General features: G+C 40.7%; 1 protein-coding gene across 4 annotated transcripts in view; it reads left to right on the forward strand.

Moving 5' to 3' along the window:
- Window positions 1–776: 776 nt before the first annotated feature.
- The window catches only part of Zfr (zinc finger RNA binding protein), a 71,456-nt gene continuing 51,046 nt past the window's right edge, over window positions 777–21,186 (forward strand). For 2 of the 4 annotated variants that reach the window (XM_028767537.1, XM_028767539.1), the window contains exons 1-2: window positions 941–1,057; window positions 1,347–1,446. In XM_028767537.1, the coding sequence (XP_028623370.1) occupies window positions 1,021–1,057; window positions 1,347–1,446 (137 nt within the window). In that variant the 5' untranslated portion in view covers window positions 941–1,020. Of the gene's footprint in view, window positions 1,058–1,346; window positions 1,447–21,186 lie in introns of all 4 variants that reach the window. The other 2 variants (XM_028767538.1, XR_003711411.1) reach the window with 2 other exon arrangements.

A 21,186-nucleotide genomic window follows, 5' to 3' on the forward strand; every position in this document is an offset into this window, starting at 1 on the left:
CTTTGAACTGATCCTTCCCTCACCGAGTTCTGGCCAGGATGACTTCCTTGATGCTCTTGGCTTTTCCTCCACTGTCTATCCTCCAGGTATCTACCTGATTGGTTTTCTCGCTTCTGTCAGGTCTCTATCCCAGGGCTCGCCCTAACCGCACAAACTCCCTTTGTCTTTATTGTCCTGGTTTCATTCCTAAAGCTCCAATTCCACCCACCACATTTTCTATGTTTTTGGCTCTAGTGTCTCATAAGCCTTCCCAGAACAAAAATTCCATGTGAACTGGGATTTTTGTTTTGCTCCTACAACATGTCACGTTTGTTTCTTGCATCTACAGCGCCCGACACCTTAGTGGGGGGTCAACATGACCCTGAAAGAGTGAAGGAGTCTGTGAGGTGGGTGGGGCGGAGGCTGGGCAAAATGTGTGACCCCTGTGACAGGCTGGGTTCTTGGCAGATGCTTGGTGCAGCACTTCCTCTGCCTTCTCCCCCCTCGTTCCATCCTCCCCCTTTCAAAGGCTAGTGACAAGCAACAGGAATTAGGCCAGCTCAAATGCTAATGGAAATTAAACGCCGGAGGAGGGCTGAAACAGGGAACAAACGCAGACGCAAAAGTAAAGGAAACCGGTGAAAAAGTAAGGCGGCGAAAAGGCCAACAGACGTCACTCTATCTGGTCACGCTCCTCGACTCCCCCGCGGCCGGGCGAGGCGCTCTTTCTCCACCTTGTAGCCGCCCCGCAGCGGGTGCGAGTCACCATCGCTTGGGATAAGGCCGGGCTCATAGTCCCACGAGGGAACCCCACACCCGCACCCCAGAAATCCACTCCTCGGGGGCCCTGCGCCAGCCCCGGGGTGGGGTGGGGGTGGGGTTGGCGCGGGGCGTGAGGACTACATCTCCCAGGATGCAGCGCACTAGCGCGCTTGCGCTGTGCGGCCGGCGGCGGCGGTCTGTTCTCCGCTGAGGAGGAGTGGGGCAGAGGAGGGAGGCAGCGGGTGAGAGTTCAGAGTTCAGCAGCAGCAGCCCGAGCCCATGATTCCCATATGCCCTGTAGTTTCTTTCACCTATGGTGAGTCTAATGTGGCCCGTGGAGGCCTCTGTCATGCCCTTCCCCGGCCCCGGGCGGCGGGTAGGCGCGGGGGTTGGGGCCAGCTCCGGGGAGGAGGCGGCGGCCGCCACCCGGGCGTGCGAGTGAGTGAGGGAGTGCGGGGAGGGAGGCGGACGGCGCTGCGGCCGCGGCCCGGCCGGCCAGGGCGGCTTCTCACGGCCCCTTTTCTCTCCCTTGCCATCCCTCGGCGCCCCGACCCCTTCACGGCTGCCCTCCCGCCATGGGACCTGACTCTCCGTGCCCGCCGCAGTGCCCAGCCGGCTGGGGGAAGATGCCAAAATGGCGACCGGCAACTACTTTGGATTCACCCACAGCGGGGCGGCGGCGGCGGCGGCTGCGGCCCAGTATAGGTAACGGCTCCCTGCCTTCTCCCTTTTCTCTCCCTCCGTGCCCCCGCGGTCGGTCTCCCGCCGACGCTCCGGCCCGCGGCCGCATCCGCCCCCGCCCCCGCCTCACCGCCCCGAGCCCGGGTCCCGCGGCAGGCGCGGTCGGGCCCGCACCCTCCCCACCCCTGCCCTTCCCTGCCATGTCGTAGCGGCATCATCGGGGAGTGTCCCCCACCCCAGCGGCAGAGATGGGGGAGGGATGACTACCGAGGGTTGGGGACGTGGAGGACCGCTGGGGCCTTCGACGGCCCCGGAGGTAAAATGGCCTCCCGCGGCCTTGGAGCGGAGCCGAGCCGCCCGCCGCCGGCCCCTCGTCTTCCCGGTCCCCGCCTCCACCCTGTCAGCCCCCACCTCTTATCTTCCTTTGGCTCGGGGAATGGAGAGAGTGAGCGAAGGGGCCTCGCACCGAGTGCCGAGTCTCAGGCTCAGCGGCCTCTACCGCGACGCCCCCGGAGCCCAGATAACAACACGTCTTTGTCGTGTACCTTCCCTTGGCCCTGGGTCCCCGACACCCCCGCCCCCAGCCCCTCAAAATGAACTGCCAGTTTGCCAGCGTCACTGGATCCATCCCGTTCCCTTTGGTTTTCTTGCTGGGAGAGATGTTAATATGCCAACCACCTGTGAATTGTTCAGCTGTTAGGCTGAAGAAGATGTGCGGAGTTCCTAGCGCAGATGATGCGGGCATAGCCTTTGTAACCATTGAGGACGGTTTCAGGTGGCCCGGTGATTGTCCTTTGAGGTCTTTTTCCCCTGGGGAAAAGAAAATTCGAGTGTCTGTGTATTGAGTCATGCCTGGGATGAATCCTCTACCTTCAGATAGCTGTCAGTGCTGAAGTAGCTGTAATGCCTTATACATCTTATCGAAAAACAAAAGATTAAACTGTATTTATTGTACTGTTTATGGATCAGAGTAAGGCAGTCTCTTGGTCCATGCAATCAGCCTATAGCTTTATGGATGAGTTATATCGCATACATTACTGATAAAGAAAAAAATCTATCAATCAAAATAGATGAAATGCCCCCCCGCGGGGGGGGGGGGCGCGGGGGGGGGCGTTTTTTTTTTTTTTGGTTTTTCGAGACAGGGTTTCCCTGTGTAGCCCTGGCTGTCCTGGAACTCACTCTGTAGACCAGGCTGGCCTGGAACTCAGAAATCCGCCTGCCTCTACCTCCCAAGTGCTGGGATTAAAGGAGTGCGCCACCACTGCCTGGCAAATGCCCCCCTTTTTAAAAAAGAGGTGTTGAAAACGTAAATGTATTATATTGCTGACATAGGTATTTTACTGATGGTTGAAAGCCTCAATCTTAAACAACGTGGCATCTTAAATGTCTCTTGAGGCCAGTGCTGAGAAAAATGACTAAAATTCTATTATTAGAGCAAAATCGTGAGACATTTCAGACATTAACATGTCATTTGTTTTACAGACTTAGATGTTAAACAAGCAAAGTTTGTGAAGAGAGAAAACATAGACAAACTAAATTTCTTTTTTCTGGGAAATGGCCTCTGTGGCCATAAATCTACTGCTAATGAGTAACATGTGTTCTAGAAAATACTGTATTTAACCATTAAATTTTTCTGTTCATTTTGTACAATATTTTTCTGCTTTCTTAGTATTCACTGAATTTCAGATGTGCATTTTAACTGTTTAGGTACTGAAAATTGGGAGCAAGAATGTTGCAGTTTCTAAAGTTTTTTTTTTCCCCAAAATGCAGGCCTATATAGATTTTTAAATTATTTTAATCCAGTCAGTATTGTGAGAATGTTGAATACCAGCTTAAATAAACTTGATAAATCCTGGTTACTGAATTGATTTATAATATATGTTTTTAAAAAATAGTCTTGGGCGTGGAGAGATGGCTCAGTAGCTAAGATCCCTGACCTCCTTCCTCTTCCTAGAGGTCCTGAGTTCAAATCCCAGCAAGCACATAGTGGCTCACAACCGTCTGTAATAAGATCCAGTGCCCTCTTCTGATGTGTCTGAAGACAGCTACAGTGTACTCATAAATAAAATAGATCTTAGGAAACAAAAGATCACCAGAACTAGTCTTATTAAGAACTAGTCTTGCCGGGCGGTGGTGGCGCACGCCTTTAATCCCAGCACTTGGGAGGCAGAGGCAGGTGGATTTCTGAGTTCGAGGCCAGCCTGGTCTACAGAGTGAGTTCCAGGACAGCCAGGGCTCCACAGAGAAACCCTGTCTCGAAAAACCAAAAAAAAAAAAAAAAAAGAACTAGTCTTAATAAGAACTAGTCTTATTAAGACACTCTCTGTCTTTTTACATAGGCATATATGAAAATCACTGATATATAAACACAAGAATTCATGTTTAATAATGCTTATGTTTGAAGATGAATAAATAACAATATTAACAATGTTGTTGATTCTGGTTAGAAACAGTTATAATGGAACTTTAAGAGGTGGAAAGCCTTAGTTTGCATGTATATATGTATCTGTTCCTTAATTTGAAAGATCTCAAACATGGAGAAGTGTTTTAAGTCTTTTACATATGGATAAATTGCTTCATGGTCATTGATTATCGATAACTCAGAGTGAACATTCAAAATAATTTCAATTCTGGTTCTTAGCTTTCCTAGCCATATCAATATACAAAACATATTTGATTAGATTTACCTTAGATTCAACTTTATTCCATGCTGGAAATGGAATGCTAATTCTTCCTGCTTGTTGGCAGTTGCTCTACCACTAGCCCTAGCTTTGGTATTTGTAATGATATACTAAAGAATTAGTATGCTGTGTTGTAAACAAGTTCCAAATGGATTAGCTTCATTTGTGATGACTCATACTAAACATTTCTATGTTGAGTGGTTATTCACTTTGTGCTGCAAAGTCCCATTTTCTGTTTTCCTATTTTGTATATTTTTTTAAAGACAAGGTAAACTTAGGATGGCTTTTGTTTTGTTTTTTTGAAGATTTGCTTCCAATTGAAATTTTTTTTTGAATGTTCTTTGTATGTGTTTATATATTTCTGTTAAGATGCTTAGTTTATGGGTAGGGGAACAAGACAAAGCAGGTTCTCCCCTGGGAAGTGGTAGCCAGGATGGTTTTATGGCAGAAAGTGACTTTAGTTGGAGAACTCATGTCTTGAGAAGGTATACTGTTCTTTTAAAAAAAGAAAACACGTAGGGAGGACACACTCAGAAAACAAAGATAAAATGTAAACTATGTTAGCCTCACATTCAACCTTGAACTGTAGGTCTTTTTGTTTTCCGCCTTCTAGGTGTTGAGCTTTTAGGCATTGCCATCACACCAAGCAGATTCCCTTTTGGTTTTATTCATTTTTTTGTGTCAGGGTCTCATGAGTCTCAGGCTAACCTTGAGCTGACTCGGTAGCCAAAGATAACCTGAAACTACTGTACTCCCAGCTTCTATTAGAGCCACACTCAGTGTAGCATAATTCTTTTTATTCATTATTATATACTGTTTTCCTGTGGGTGTGTATCCATGCCCAGTGACGTCTGTGTCCAGCACACCTGTGGAGGTGAGGTTGTGACTTTTCAGAAATCCAATTCTCTCCCTTCACCATAGTCATGTGGCTTGTAGGGCAAGTGCTCTTACTTACTGATCTGTCTTGCTGGCCCTAAGATAATTTTTTATTGGGGGTGGGGGGGGCAGGAAAGTTCTGGTGTTTTCATAACAGACTTTCTTTCACCCTCCTATTAACAGTGAATTTCTCATAGTACCCAAGGGATTTATTTTTTTTTTATTTTTATTTTTATTTTTTTTTTGAGACAAGGTCTCACCGTGTTGCCCTGTCTGGCTTGGAAATCACAGAGAAACGCCTGCTTCTGCCTCCTGAGTACTGGGATTAAAGGCATGTTCCATCACTCCCAGCAGTACTTGACCTTTTAAAGTGGTTTTATGGGATACACAAATATGTAATTAAAAGGTCATTTATATTCTCCAGTGAGCAGAAATACAACCTTTTAGTGTTTTAAACAGCCATTTTCTCTTCACTTATGTTTGAGAAAAACCTCAAACATTTCTTGTAATTTTCATATTTAGTCAAATACCTGTCTGTTCTCTGTATAACTTAAATCTTTAATTGGTACTTAAACTAGTTTTATTTTCCTAGCTGTAACTTTTGGTATCATTGATGTCTGAATGTTACTCTGCCTTCAATAAAGCTGCTACTTAAGTAATCATTTGGAAACATTTTTACCATTCTTATCAATATTTATTGAATCCAGAAAAATGAAGACTGTATAAATGTGCAAGATAATTACTAATTACTTCCCTTATCCTTAAGACTCTTAGAGACCTCCAGCCTCAGCTTCTAAGTGTTAACATTCTAGTCATGGGTCATCATACATATGTGGTGAGCATTTAAGAATCTCTAGTCAAAGGCTGGAAAGATGGCTCAGCGGTTAAGAGTACTGACTGCTCTTCCAAAGGTCCTGAGTTCAATTCCCTGCAAATGGTGGCTCACAATCATCTATAGTGGGATATGATAACCTCTTCTGGTGTGTCTGAAGACAGCTATAGTGTACTCATAAATAAAAATAAGGTTTTTAAAAAAAAATCTCTAGTCTTAAAGCAGTTCAGCTAATGAGTTGGACATGTCTTTGGGAAATGTATTTCTAAGTATCTTAGATGACTAAAATAATTTGAACAGGCAAGCAGTCACCTTGCATGGGCTGATTAGCCAGTGACTTTAGGGTTTTGCTTTTTCTTTTATACTTTGTACTTGAATGTGTAGAGTTAATAACACTGCCTTAAAAGTAAAGAAAGAAAGCCCAGGTGAATGGATTTTGAAACCAATCGTAAAGATAGAACTTTACTAGCTGTTAATTTTTTTCAACTTTCTTGTATTAGTTTTCCTATTGCTGAATCAGAGACCCTAGGATGCATATATTAAATATATGAGTTTGAAATAATAAAGTTGCTACCTTACCCCCCACCCCAGGAAAAAGGATAGTTGCTATAAGATTTTCTTTATTTACCTTATTCTTTAGGTGAAGATTAAATACAATACTTCCTAGCCTAGAACATGGTTTTTGGAAAGTGTACCCACCAATGCTATAGCTTTTTGTTTTTTGTTTTTTTGTTTTTTTGGTTTTTTTTTGTTTTTCGAGACAGGGTTTCTCTGTGTAGCCCTGGCTGTCCTGGAACTCATTCTGTAGACCAGGCTGGCCTCGAACTCAGAAATCCACCTGCCTCTGCCTCCCAAATGCTGGGACTAAAGGCGTGTGCCATCACCGCCTGGCATCCAATGTTATAGATTTTTAATTTATAGATTTAATTTATGGATTCCCAATTTATGTCTGTAGTAATCATTTATTTATGATTACTACAAAATAGGTGTTAGTATTAGTGGTAGGTTTCAGTTCAGTAGGGAAGGAAGAAAAATTTCTTTACAGATGGTATGATTATTCAGTTCATTACACACAAATGGGACCCAGTAAATTTTCTGTAGCTAAATCATACAAAAATGAACTTCCTTGAGTTGGTTATGGTAGTGTATACTTATTATCCCAGTACTAGAGCTACTCTGAGTAAATTCAAGGCCAACCTGATCTACAGAGGGAGATTTTGTCTGAACTAAACAAAACAAATTCACATTCTTTTTACAACAATGTTTTAATAAGTTATTAAATTTCAAATAACTCTGTTTATGTAAGCCAGTGCGCCACAACTAATCTATATCCACAGCTCTGCCCATGTTTATATATAGCTATAAACCTATTGCATAGAAATAAAACTAATGGAAACTGCAAGGCTCATTAAGAAAAACATACAAAAAATAGTCATAAGAAAGAGGTTATATTAATGAAAAATTTAAAAAATCAGAACTGTTAAATTAACTCTAGTATACTTAATATATAACTCTAGATTTGGGATTTCTGAAAATCCCAAGGTAACTTGATAAAGGGATCTTAGTCGTTGTATTGAAGCACTGATTATCCTAAAAGTAGTTAGGACATCTTGTAAGACGTGATTAAGAAGGACTTGGAAAAATAAAATAAGAGGATTGATAGATTAAAGACTTTAAAGATAGAACCATGCTTATATAGATGAGTTAGAATGTGTAGTGTAGAGAGTGCTTAAAGTGAAGGTAATTGTTTTGTCACACAGCTGGCTACATTATCACTAAGAAATGATAGAGGGTGAAATGAGTGAGTCCTTGGGCTTAGAAATGCACTAACTGGCAATGTTAGCATTACATGTTTAATCTACTTAGTAAAGATTGAAGGGCCAACAGTGTCCTTATCCATAAATTGTTCATGGAACCACTCTGTTAGGGCACAAGATTAAGGTCATCTTTCAAGTATGGCATCTTTTCATGTTTAATAAAGCCCTGTGAAGTGTAGCTCCTAATGCGTAGAGATCAAATTAATAAGATAAACATTTTGCTTTTGGTATTTTGTTTTTTATTTTTTGTTTTTCCTAATGTGTATGTTAAAAGGCATTGACGGGGTAACTCACTTGATACTAATACTTGATTTTTGGAGTCTGTGCTCTCAGAGTTTTACACTTGTGCTCAAAGACAGATGTGGCTTCATACAGATAGTGTGCTGTGGTCCCAGTCATTAACTTTTTAAGACTTGTATGTGCACATGACTGGTGTGCAGGGGCAGAGAGAGAGTAGAAGAGAATATGAGCAGGTGCCCATGAAGAGCAAAGAGCAGATGGACCCCCTGGAACTGGAGGGATGGAGTAGTCGTGAGCTGTATGATGTGGGTGCAAAAACCAAACCTGCATCTTCTTGAAGGGCATCAGATGCTGTTAATGGCTGAGCTATCTTTCAGCCACCATTCTTGACTTTTCATGAAACGCTAAAATAGGAAATTGGAAGATATGACATAAAGTATTACTTTATTTAGAAATAGTTTTATTTTGTGGTCCAGGCTTGCCTGGAACTCATCATCTAGTCCAACTACCTTCAAACTTAAGATAATTCTGCTGCCTCAGCTTGGTGTAATCCATCTTACCTGGCTTTTAAAACATTTTCATGGAAGTCTACAGAGATTACTCAGCAGGTGAAACACTACAGTTCAGTTCTTTGCACCTCTATCGGCTGCCTCATAGCTAACCTTCAGGGGATCCAACATGGTATTCTGGCTTCCTAAGGTACACATAACTGGGTGGGTGTGTGTGTGTCTGTGTGTATGTATATGTATATATAAAACTAAAAGGCTCAGCAGTAAAGCATTTGCTCTCTTGCAAAGGACCTGAGTTCAGTTCCTAGAACTCACATAGTAGTGACTTAGAACCATCCCAAACTCTAGTTCTTGGGGATTCAGTACTCTCTCCTGGCCTCCTGAGGCAACACCCATATACATAAAATGTCTTTTAATATAAGTCTTAAAAAATACTAAAAATCTTTAAGAATACTTTTAGGTGGTGGTGCATGCCTTTAAACCCAGCGCCCCAGTGGCAGAGGCAGGTAGATTTCAAGAGTTCCAGGACAGCCAGGGCTACATAGAGAAACATTGTCTCCAAAAACTTAAACAAAACAAAAACCCTATTGAAACATTGTATATATAAAAAAGAAACTGCATACATATGATAGTTTGGTAATCTGTCAAAATAATCATACTTGCATAGCCCTCACTATGAAACAGAATATTATCATCTTCCTAGGAGGCTTCTACACGCTCTTTTTTTTTTTTTTTTTTTGAGATTCAATATTATTTGCAAAGTAATTCACAGTTCTTATCAGTGTTAGTCATTATTCTCTAGGTGTTTGAAAATAGGGTCAGGAAAGGAATAAGGGTTAGAAGTGTGAATCTGGTTATCACCCTCATGTTTGGTGATCCACTGCTAAAGCAGAATATATATAAAACCAGAGAAAGTGTAGTGCCTGGCATGTGAACATGTTTTGAATGACTAAATAACAAAAAGAATGAGTTACAGACTTCTGAGACATTTGGTAGAGCCAGAGAAAGAAACAAGATGGAACTCTGTTCCCATCATGTAGGTCTTGGGAATTGAACTCAATTGATCAGACTCCAGTGCAAATGTCTTTACCCACTGAGCCCTCTCTCTCCCTTACAGAGGCCTTTTCTTTTTTTCATCTGTGTGAATAATCCTCATTCCCTGAAGAAATGTCAGTGTTTGAGAAATGGTTTTTGGTACATTAAGTTATAAAGCACTTTATATTACCCAACAGCTTTTAATACTTTGTTTATTTTTTGAGCTATTCAGTTACTTATAGTAGTTTAAAAGACTTCAAATACACCTTTTTGGGCTGTTGTATAGTCCATATAGCTGTTTCTAGGCACAATTGTTGTCTTCTGTGATGAGTTATTTAAATTGGCTTTCTACCTTAGCAGTCACTTGTTCTTCATAAAGTTCTTCCACATACACACTTTATTTGGACAAGAGTGGAAAACTCTCCAGTCTCAGAGCATCTTCAGTATGCTACCTTCAGTCTTCAGTAGTTTTCAGTCTCTTGTTAGACAGTTTTTCCTGTGCCTAAGAGATCTCCTCATTGCCTTTGATGGTTACTGTCTTTCTTTTAGGTATGTTGATGTGAATTCTGTTGTGTTTACTTCTGCCTGGGGATTGTTAGGGCTTCGATATCTGAATATTGTTATTGCAATAAAAATATTTAATATGTCTTGTTTTTCTCTATCTGTAATACTGTGTGGTTAAATTAACATTCTTTTGTTCTGTCCTCTAGGATTTTTTACCATTAGTCGTTTTTTGTTTATTTCCTTGCTTTTATACATTCTGGGTAATTGTAGGTATTTTCCATTTCACTAATTTTTTAGCCAATTGTGTGTAGTCAGTTATGTGAACCTGGGTTTCTTTTTTTTTTGGTTTCGAGACAGGGTTTCTCTGTGTAGCCTTGGCTGTCCTGGAACTCACTCTGTAGACCAGGCTAGCCTCGAACTCAGAAATCCGCCTGCCTCTGCCTCCCAAGTGCTGGGATTAAAGGCGTGCGCCACCACCGCCCGGCTATGAACCTGGGTTTCTAATTGCAGTTTTTATGTACTGCATTTTTGAAAGTTGTGCTTGATTCCTTTAAAAGTTCACTGGCCTTTTTTTGTTTGATTTTGAGTCAGTATCTTGATATAGCTCCCAAGACCAGCTTTGAACTTACAATGTCCCATACTAGCCTTGCATTTGTGGCAGTCCTCCTTCAGCCACTTAGGTACTGAGGATTGCATAGTACAGGACCATACCCATCTTCTTCTGTTTTTTGTTTTGTTTTTAATTCTTTGGCTTTTTGAGACAGGGTCTCTCTGTGTAGTCCTGGTTGCCCTGAAGTTTGATACATATACCATACTGGGCTGGAACTCATAGAGATCTTCCTCTTTCTGCCTCCTTAGTACTGAGATTAAAGGTGTATGTCACCACACCCAACCATCTGATTTATTTTTAATTTTTTAAATTAAATTTAAATTATTGTTTGTGTATGTGTGGAGATCAGAGGGTCTTAATGGGGGTCAGTTCTCTCCTTTTAACGTGGATCCCAGGGTTAGAACTCAAGCTGTCAGGTTTTGGTGGAAGATGCCACTGTGCCATTTTTACCTGGCCCATCTCATTATTGTTGATCCATCTCTTATTCCTTGGTCTCAGATTTGATATTGTTTTATTTCTTTAAATGTACTTAAGAATTCAGCCAACTCCTGTTCATCATAACTTACTTCTTTATGGGAATTGTGGTTCTTATAATTTATTTTTGAGCTTTCCTGTTGTTGGAACCACATCTGCAACATTTCTAGAAAGATAAGTTTATAGCCCATAGAATAATGCAATGTAAGATTGTATTAAGCTAACTTACTGGTTGTTTAGATCTTGGTCATAAGTGATTTCCAAGGGGTTTTCTTTTCTTTACTCAGAGTTACCACCAAGAGGAAAAGTTTTCTTATGGTTCTCTCTTAAAAAGATGGTGGGGCACACCAATTCCAGGGCTTAGAGGAAGAGGCTGTCAGATCTTTGGGAGTTCCAGAGTAGCCTAATTTTACATAGTGAGGTCCAGGCTAGTAATAAAACCCTGTCAATCACGCGTGTGCACACACACCCCAAAGCTTTCTAATTTTTTCATATCTCTGCAGCACAGAAAATATTATTTGTGCAACATCTACTACAAACAAACAAAAATTGGGTCCTACCACTTCTGAAATGCCCATTCTTTCTGAATTGGCATGCCAGAAAGTATTGGTAAGCTTTATGACCACTTGTTAGCAGCTGGCCAAAGGTGCTAATGCAGCTACATCGACAGAACAGTCAGTGCTCTTTTAGACATTGTATGTACTTTACTTTTTATCCTAAATTCAGTGGTAGACTGTTTAGACAGTGTACTACAAATCTAGTTCCCCTGAAGGCAATATCACATTCTCTTAAGACTCTTAAAACATGCCAGTAGGATATGCTTAAGCAGACAAAGTCAGGAGGATTATGAGTTGGAGGCCAAACTGATCTAAAAAGAAATCCTGTCTCAAAAAATAATAATAATAATCTTGAACCATTGTGCTTTGCGTCTCCTCTTTCCATGTACCATCCCTCCTCTTAAATTACAGCTTTTACTGATACTGTGTTCTCTGGTTCGGAATTGTCTTCTGTAATTTAGGTAGATACTAAAATGAAACAAAAACAAAAACTTGTCTTATTGTAACTGTAAGAAGTAGCTACTATGGGGCCGTATACTGTGCTATAATTCCAAATCTTATAGAGACCGTTTACAGTCCACCACTTAATGGAAAATCTGCCCAGTGTAAAGTTAAGGTGGATTTTTTTTTTCAGTTGTACTTCCTGTCCTGTCCAACTGTAAGATCTTCTCATGGGGTCCTCCCTTCATTGTCATTGCTGGCCTTTGTTTATGACAAGAGTCTGAAGGTCTGGCTGGCCTCAAACTTTCTATGTAGTCAAGGATGAATTTGAACCATTTATCTTGCCTCTACCTCTTTAGTACTGCTATTATAGGCATGTGTCACCAGGCCTAGTGATTGTATCTTAATATTTCTGTTTTTTGTCTTCCTGGACATCTTTTCTGTTAGAGATTATGTAATTTGTTTGGTTCTAAACCATTGATCTTACCCTGATCTCTGGCCTGCTGCATAGCTGTTGATCTGGGCTTTCATCTTTCTCCATGTTTGCAAAATCTGATAACCTGTTTGACTTTTTGTTTAGTCCATTTCTTGTAGCTTCCTATAAAAAGGTATATAATGGGAAAAGTTTACCTCAAATGTCTTTTAAAAATGCTTATTTTCCATAGTTAAGTTGAGCATAGAATTCTACAGAATAGCCATCTTCCCTTGAATTTTGAAGACATTTCCATATTGTCTATGGCCCACTAGTATCTGATTTTCTATTGATTGTTATTATTTTCCTCTCTGGAAAATTAGACTTCTTTTGTGTTTAAAAATTGGAGCTGGGCAGTGATGGTGCACGCCTTTAGTCCTAGCACTTGGGAGGCAGAGACAGGTGGATTTCTGAGTTCGAGGCCAGCCTGGTCTACAGTGTGAGTTCCAGGTCAGCCAGGACTATACAGAGAAACCCTGTCTCAAAAAACCAAAAAAAGAAAAAAAAAATTGGAAAATGTTTCCGAGTTTAATTCCTTGGTTTTTTTTTTTGTAGTAGTTTGGCTGATTGCATTTATCATGCTTGCCTTTAGTAGTGGAAATTTTTCTTAATTTATTTTTTTAATATTTATTTTATGGATATGAGTACATCGTAGCTGACTTCAGACACACCAGAGAGGGTGTCAGATCCCATTACAGATGGCTGTGAGCCACCATGTGGTTGCTGGGATTTTAACTCAAGACCTCTGGAAGAGCGGTCAGTGCTCTTAACCGCTGAGCCGTCATCTCTACAGCCCCTCTTAATTTCATTCACTTGGGTTTTTTTCTTTTTGTGGATTTTGTAGTTAGATATTGGACCTCTTTTTCTTTCACATTTTAATCTTTATTTTATGAATATTCCTCTTTACTTTATGTATTATTTCATAGGCTTATCTTCTGACTAGTGTAAAGTTCTTGTTTTATGATCCAAATAAGAGGTTTTGAAAACTGTGTTATTTTAGAATATTTCCTGCACTGTCAGACTTAGCGGCTTTGTAGTTGAATATCTGTTTTCCTTAAATACCTGATAATGAATTGTTATCCCCTCTTAAGTTATTTTAATGAAGAAAGCAGCAAGGCTGCCTGGAAAATCTTATTTATATGTAGCCCCTCTATATATCCTTGTCTGACCTGGGTCTCTGTGTAGACTAGAGCAAAGGTCCTCCTGTGTCTGCCTCCTAGGTACTGGGATTTAAAGCGTGTACCACTCTGCCCATCGTAAAGAACTATTTCAAGGCTTCTAGCTTACCTTTTGATAAGCAGATAACGAAGTGGTCATCATCTTCCAGAGTAAATCCCAGAATGTGGAGAAATTTTACAGTTTAACATTAATAATTCTCTAAGTACTTTCTTATTTTACTTTAAAATATTTTTGGGCAGGGTCTCATGTAGTCAGGGTTATCTAGAACTTGTCCATCACTGGGAATAACCTTGAGTTCCTGATCCTCGAGCTTCTGCCTCCAAGTACTGACTTTACAGGGGTATACTTCCTTGCCTAGTTTCTTTTCCATGTTTTAAGTAGAGGAAAGTAGCCTCTTTTATGTCTGTAACTCTTGAAGTGTTTCTTTCTTTTCTTTTTATAACTCAGTGCATTTGGGTGTTTCTGCTTGTATCTGTGTACCACTTAATACTCCCAGTGTCCTCCATGGTCAGAAGAGATGCCCTGATTTACAGATAAGTTGTAAGCCATCAGGTAGATACTGGGAATCAAACTCAGGTCCTCTGGAAGAGCATGCAACAGGTGTTCTACTGCTGAGCCATCTCTCCAGCTCCTTTTGTACTTACTTTTAATGTTTGGGGATTTTTTGTTTGTTTTTGGAGGGCAGTGTTGACAAGGTCTCTTTGTGTGGCCCTTTTATAGACCAGGCTGGTCTCAAACTCACAGAGATCTGCTTGTTGCTACCTCCTGTGGGCTGGGATTGAAAGCATGATCCACCATTCATTCCCTCCTTACATACCCAGAGTACAGAAGTAATATGGATCATTTCACTGAGACAGGAGGCATAAATGAGCATGTGGTCGTCCTCTCTGAGTCACGTGCATTTTCAAGGGTTAGGATCATACAGTGTAAGTCAGATTGCCTACCTAGTTGACTTCTTTCAACTCTGTTCCCTATAGAACAAGAAATGTTTATCCTATAGAACAAGAAAATAATTTCTTTATTTTCGATTTAGTTTCCCCCTATTTAAAACCAACTAAAGCTGACAAGATTCTATTTCTTATTCACAAGAAATAATTACTCAAAACCTCTTATCTTTACAGATTGAAGTCAGTTAAATTTTACACTGTATGCAGGGAGATGACACTTTTATTTTACTACTATAAAATAGGTAGATCCCTTCCCTTGATTTTACCTTGTTTAGAACGTGGTGTTAGCTTAACCTATCCTTCCTTCAATCAAATCTCCAGTGCTTAGGGGTCAAAATCAGGGCCTCTCTCACACTGGGCTTCACCCCAGTCTTTGACCTGAATTTTTAAAGTAAATTTATTGGCCTCTGTGTATTTGATTGGACTGGTTTGGTATCTGAATCGTAGCATATTAGGGGAGAGTTTGAAATTGAAAGAATTTTCTGATATTTAAGGTATTATATAATAGACAATCTTTTTTTTTTTTTATTGGATGATTTATTTACATTTCCTATGTTGTCCCCTTACCCCATCCCCCACCACCCCCTCGGAACCCCCAATCCCCTCGCCCCTCCTCCTTCTTCTCTGTGGATGTAACCTCTATCTACACCCCCCCACTCCCACCTCCCCACCCTCAAAATTCCCACCCCCTGGGGCATCCAGCCTTCATGAGGTCAAGGTTCTCTTCTTCCACCTATGCCCAGCAGGGCCCTCCACTTTTACATATTCAGCTGAAGCCCTGGATCCCCCCCTAAGTGCTCCCAGGCTGGTGGTTTAGACCCTGGGAGCTGTGGTTGGTTGGTATTGTTGCTCTCCTCATGGTGCCACAAACCCTTTCAGCTCCTTCAGTCTTCACTCTAACTCCTCTATTGAGAACCCCATGATCAGTTCAATGGCTAGTTGTGAGCATCTGCCTCTGAATATGTCTGACTCTTGAAGGCCTCTGAGGAGATATCCATATCAGGCTCTTATCAGCATGCACTTCCTGTCTTCCACATCAGCATCTACCTTTGGTGATTGCACATGGGATAGATACTCAGGTGGGGTGGTCTTGAGACGGCCCCTCCTTCAGTTTCTGTCCCTCACTTTGTCTCCATATTTGCTCCCTTGAGTATTTTGTTGCTCCTTCTAAGAAGGACCGAATCACCCTCACTTGGTCTTCCTTCTTTATGGGCTTCATGTGGCCTGTGAGTTGCATCTTGGGCATTTCAAGGTTCTAGGCTAATATCCAATAATCAGTGAGTGAATACCATGTGTCTTCTTTTGTGATTGGCTTACCTCACTCAGGATGATAATTTCTAGTTCCATCCATTTACCAAGGAACCTCTCGAATTCATTGTTTTTAATAGCTGAGTAATACTCCATTGTGTAAATATACCACATTTTTTGAATCCATTCCTCAGTTGAAGGACATCTGGGTTCTTTCCAGCTCCTGGCTATTATAAATAAGGCTGCTATGAACATAGTTGAGCATATGTCCTTGTTATATGTTCGAGCATCTTCTGGGTATATGCCTAGGAGTGGTATAGCTGGATCCTCAGGTAATGCTATGTCCAATTTTCTGAGGAACCGCCAGACTGATTTCCAAAGTGGTTGCACCATCTTGCAGTCCCACCAACAATGGAGGAGTGTTCCTCTTTCTCCACACCCTCGCCAGCATCTACCATCACCTGAGTTTTTAATCTTAGCCATTCTGACTGGTGTGAGATGGAATCTCAGGGTTGTTTTGATTTGCATTTCCCTGACGACTAAGGATGCTGAACATTTCTTTAGATGCTTCTCGGCCATTCGAGTTTCTTCCGTTGAAAATTCTTTGTTAAGCTCTATACCCCATTTTTTAATAGGGTAATTTGGTTGTCTGGAGTCTACTTTCTTGAGTTCTTTGTATATATTGGATATTAGCCCTCTATCAGATGAAGGATTGGTAAAGATCTTTTCCCAATTTGTTGGTTGTCGTTTTGTCCTATTGACAGTGTCCTTTGCCTTACAGAAACTTTGCAATTTTATGAAGTCCCATTTGTCAATTCTCGATCTTAGAGCATATGCCATTGGAGTTCTGTTCAGGAACTTTTCCCCTGTGCCCAAGTATTCGAGGCTTTTCCCCACCTTCTCTTCTATTAGTTTCAGTGTATCTGGTTTTATGTGGAGGTCCTTTATCCACATAGACTTGAGCTTTGTACAAGGGAATAAGAATGGATCAATTTTCATTCTTCTACATGTTGTCTTCCAGTTGAACCAGCACCATTTGTTGAAAATGCTGTCCTTTTTCCACTGGACAGTTTTAGCTCCTTTGTCAAAGATCAAGTGACCATAGGAGTGTGGGTTCATTTCTGGGTCTTCAATTCTATTCCATTGATCTTCCTGCCTGTCTCTGTACCAATACCAGGTAGTTTTTATCACTATTGCTCTGTAGTACAGCTTGAGGTCAGGGATGGTAATTCCTCCAGAAGTTCTTTTATTGTTGAGAATAGTTTTCGCTATCCTGGGTTTTTTGTTATTCCATATGAATTTGAGAATTTCCTTTTCTAACTCTGTGATGAATTGAGTTGGGATTTTAATGGGGATTGCATTGAATCTGTAGATTGCTTTTGGCAAGATGGCCATTTTTATTATATTAATCCTGCCAATCCATGAGCATGGGAGATCTTTCCATCTTCTGAGATCTTCTTCAATTTCTTTCTTCAGAGACTTGAAGTTCTTGTCATACAGGTCTTTCACTTGCTTGGTTAGATTCACACCAAGGTATTTTATATTATTTGCAACTATTGTGAAGGGTGTCATTTCCCTAATTTCTTTTTCAGTCTGTTTATCTTTCATGTAGAGGAAGGCTACTGATTTGTTTGAGTTGATTTTATAACCAGCCACTTTGCTGAAGTTGTTTATCAGGTTTAGGAGTTCTCTGGTTGAAGTTTGGGGGTCACTTAAGTATACTATCATATCATCTGCAAATAGCGATATTTTGACTTCTTCCTTTCCTATTTGTATCCCTTTGACTTCTTTTTGCTGTCTAATTGCTCTGGCTAAGACTTCCAGTACTATATTGAATAGGTAGGGGGAGAGTGGGCAACCTTGTCTAGTCCCTGATCTTAGTGGGATTGCTTCAAGTTTCTCTCCATTTAGCTTGATGTTGGCTACTGGTTTGCTGTAAATTGCTTTTACTATGTTTAGGTAGGGGCCTTGAATTCCTGATCTTTCCAAGACTTTTATCATGAAGGGATGTTGAATTTTGTCAAATGCTTTCTCAGCATCTAGTGAGATGATCATGTGGTTTTTTTCTTTAAGTTTGTTTATATAGTGGATTACATTGATGGATTTCCGAATATTGAACCATCCCTGCATTCCTGGGATAAAACTTACTTGATCATGATGGATGATTGTTTTGATGTGGTCTTAGATTCGGTTTGCTAGAATTTTATTGAGTATTTTTGCATCGATGTTCATAAGGGAGATTGGTCTGAAGTTCTCTTTCTTTGTCGGGTCCTTGTGGGGTTTGGGTATGAGTGTAATTGTAGCTTCATAGAACGAATTGGGTAGTGTTCCTTCTGTCTCTATTTTGTGGAATAGTTTGAAGAGAATTGGTATTAGGTCTTCCTTGAAGGTCTGATAGAATTCAGCACTAAAACCATCTGGTCCTGGGCTTTTTTTAGTGGGGAGGCTTTTGATGACTGCTGCTATTTCCTGAGGGGTTATGGGACTATTTAGATGGTTTATCTGCTCCTGGTTTAACTTCGGTACCTGGTATCTGTCTAGGAAATTGTCCATTTCATCCAGGTTTTCCAGTTTTGTTGAGTATAGGCCTTTGTAGTAGGATCTGATGATTTTTTGAATTTCTTCAGTTTCTGTTGTTATGTCTCCCTTTTCAGTTCTGATTTTATTAATTTGGATACTGTCTCTGTGCCCTCTGGTTAATCTGGCTAAGGGTTTATCTATCTTGTTGATTTTCTCAAAGAACCAACTCCTGGTTTTATTGATATTTTGTATTGTTCTTTCTGTTTCTATTTGGTTGATTTCAGCCCTGAGTTTGATTATTTCCTGCCTTCTACTCCTCCTGGGTGTATTTGCTTCTTTTTGTTCTAGAGCTTTTAGTTGTGCAGTCAACTTGTTAGTGTGTGCTCTTTCCAGTTTCTTTTTGTAGGCACTTAGAGCTATGAGCTTTCCTCTTAGCACTGCCTTCATGGAGTCCCACAAGTTTTGGTATGATGTGTCCTCATTTTCATTGAATTCTAAAAAGTCTTTTATTTGTTTCTTTATTTCTTCCTTGACCAAGTCATCATTGAGTAGAGAGTTGTTCAGTTTCCATGTGTACGTGGGTTTTCCATTGTTTTTGTCATTATTAAAGACCAGTCTTAGTCCGTGGTGATCTGATAAGATGCAAGGGATTATTTCAATCTTTTTGTATCTGTAGAGGCTTGTTTTGTGACCAATTATATGGTCTATTTTGGAGAAGGTACCATGAGGTGCTGAGAAAAAGGTATATTCTTTTGTTTTAGGATGAAATGTTCTATAGATGTCTGTTAAGTCCATTTGGTTCATAACTTCTGTTAATTTCCAAGTGTCTCTGTTTAGTTTCTGTTTCCATGATCTGTCCATTGCTGACAGTGGGGTGTTGAAATCCCCCACTCTTATTGTGTGAGGTGTAATGTGTGTTTTGAGCTTTAGTAAAGTTTCTTTTATGTATGTAGGTGCCCTTGCATTTGGAGCATAGATGTTCAGAATTGAGAGTTCACCTTGGTAGATTTTTCCTTTGATGAGTATGAAGTGTCCTTCCTTATCTTTTTTGATTAATTTTCGATTTTATTTGATATTAGAATGGCTACTCCAGCTTGTTTCTTGGGACCATTGGCTTGAAAAATTGTTTTCCACCCTTTTATTCTGAGGTAGTGTCTGTCTTTGTCACTGAGGTGCGTTTCTTGTATGCAGCAAAATTCTGGGTCTTGTTTGTGTATCCAGTCTGATAGTCTGCGTCTTTTTATTGGGGAATTGAGACCATTGATGTTAAGAGATATTAAGGAAAAATGATTGTTGCTTCCTGTTATTTTTTTTTATTAGAGGTAAAGTTATGTTTGTATCTTTTTTGGGGGTTGTTGGAAGATTACTTACTTGCTTTTCCTAGGTTGTAGTTTCCCTCCTTGTGCTGGCATTTTCCATCAATTATCCTTTGAAGTGCTGGGTTTGTGGGAAGATATTGTGCAAATTTGGTTTTGTCATGGAATATCTTGGTTTCACCATCTATAGTGATTGAGAGTTTTGCTGGGTATAGTAATCTGGGCTGGCAATTGTGTTCTCTTAGGGTCTGTATGATGTCAGTCCAGGCTCTTCTGGCTTTTATAGTCTCTGGTGAGAAGTCTGGTGTAATTCTTATAGGTCTGCCTTTATATGTTACTTGACCTTTTTCCCTTACTGCTTTTAGTATTTTTTCTTTGTTTTGTGCATCTGATGTTTTGATTATTATGTGACGGGAGGTATTTCTTTTCTGGTCTAGTCTATTTGGTGTTCTGTAGGCTTCTTGTATGTTTATGGGCATCTTGTTCTTTAGGTTAGGGAAGTTTTCCTCAATAATTTTGTTGAAGATATTTACTGGCCCTTTAAGTTGGGAATCTTCATTCTCATCTATACCTATTATCCTTAGGTTTGGTCTTCTCATTGTGTCCTGGATTTCCTGGATGTTTTGAGTTAGGAGTCTTTTGCATTTTGCATTTTCTTTGACAACTGTGTCAATATTTTCCACCGTATCTTCTGCATTTGAGATTCTCTCTTCTATCTCTTGTATTCGGTTGGTGATGCTTGCGTCTGTGACTCCTGATCTCTTTCTTAGGTTTTCTATCTCCATGGTTGTCTCCCTTTGAACTTTCTTTATTGTTTCTATTTCTAGTTTCAGATCCTGAATGTTTTTGTTTAATTCCTTCTTTGTGTTTTCTTCCATTTCTTTAAGGGATTTCTGTGATTCCTCTTTAAGGGCTTCTATCTGTTTACTTGTACTCTCCTGTATTTCTTTAAGGGAGTTACTTAATTCCTTCTTATAATCCTCTATCATCATCATGAGAAGTGATTTTAATTCTGAATCCTGCTTTTCAGGTGTGATGGGGTGTTCAGGGCTTGCTATATTGGGAGAATTGGGCACTGATGATGCCAAGAAACTTTGGTTTCCGTTGCTTATGTTCTTGCGCTTGCCTTTCGCCATCTGGTTAACTCTGGTGGTACCTGCCCTCACTGTGTAAAACTGGAGTCTGTATTTCCAGTTATCTTGCTTATTGCCGAGCTCCTCAGAGTCCAGAGGTCTCTGTGGTCTTATGCTCCTAATCTCCTGGGTGGAATAACTCCTGGGACTCAGGCCACCTCTTGGATCTGGAAATCCTTCTGCTCTGAGTGCAGTGGGTCCTCGATGACTCAGGATTCAGTTTCAGCTGCTCTGAGTGCAGTGGCTCCAGCTGCTCTGAGTGCAGTGGCTCCTGGATGACTCAGGATTCAGTTTCTCAACAGGACAGGAGCAGACCGACTCTGTGTCAGCTGCTCTGAGTGCAGTGGCTCCTGGATGACTCAGGATTCAGTTT

Source organism: Grammomys surdaster, unplaced genomic scaffold (genome assembly GCF_004785775.1).
Source record: "Grammomys surdaster isolate TR1022 unplaced genomic scaffold, NIH_TR_1.0 174, whole genome shotgun sequence".
NCBI classification, from domain to species: domain Eukaryota; kingdom Metazoa; phylum Chordata; class Mammalia; order Rodentia; family Muridae; genus Grammomys; species Grammomys surdaster.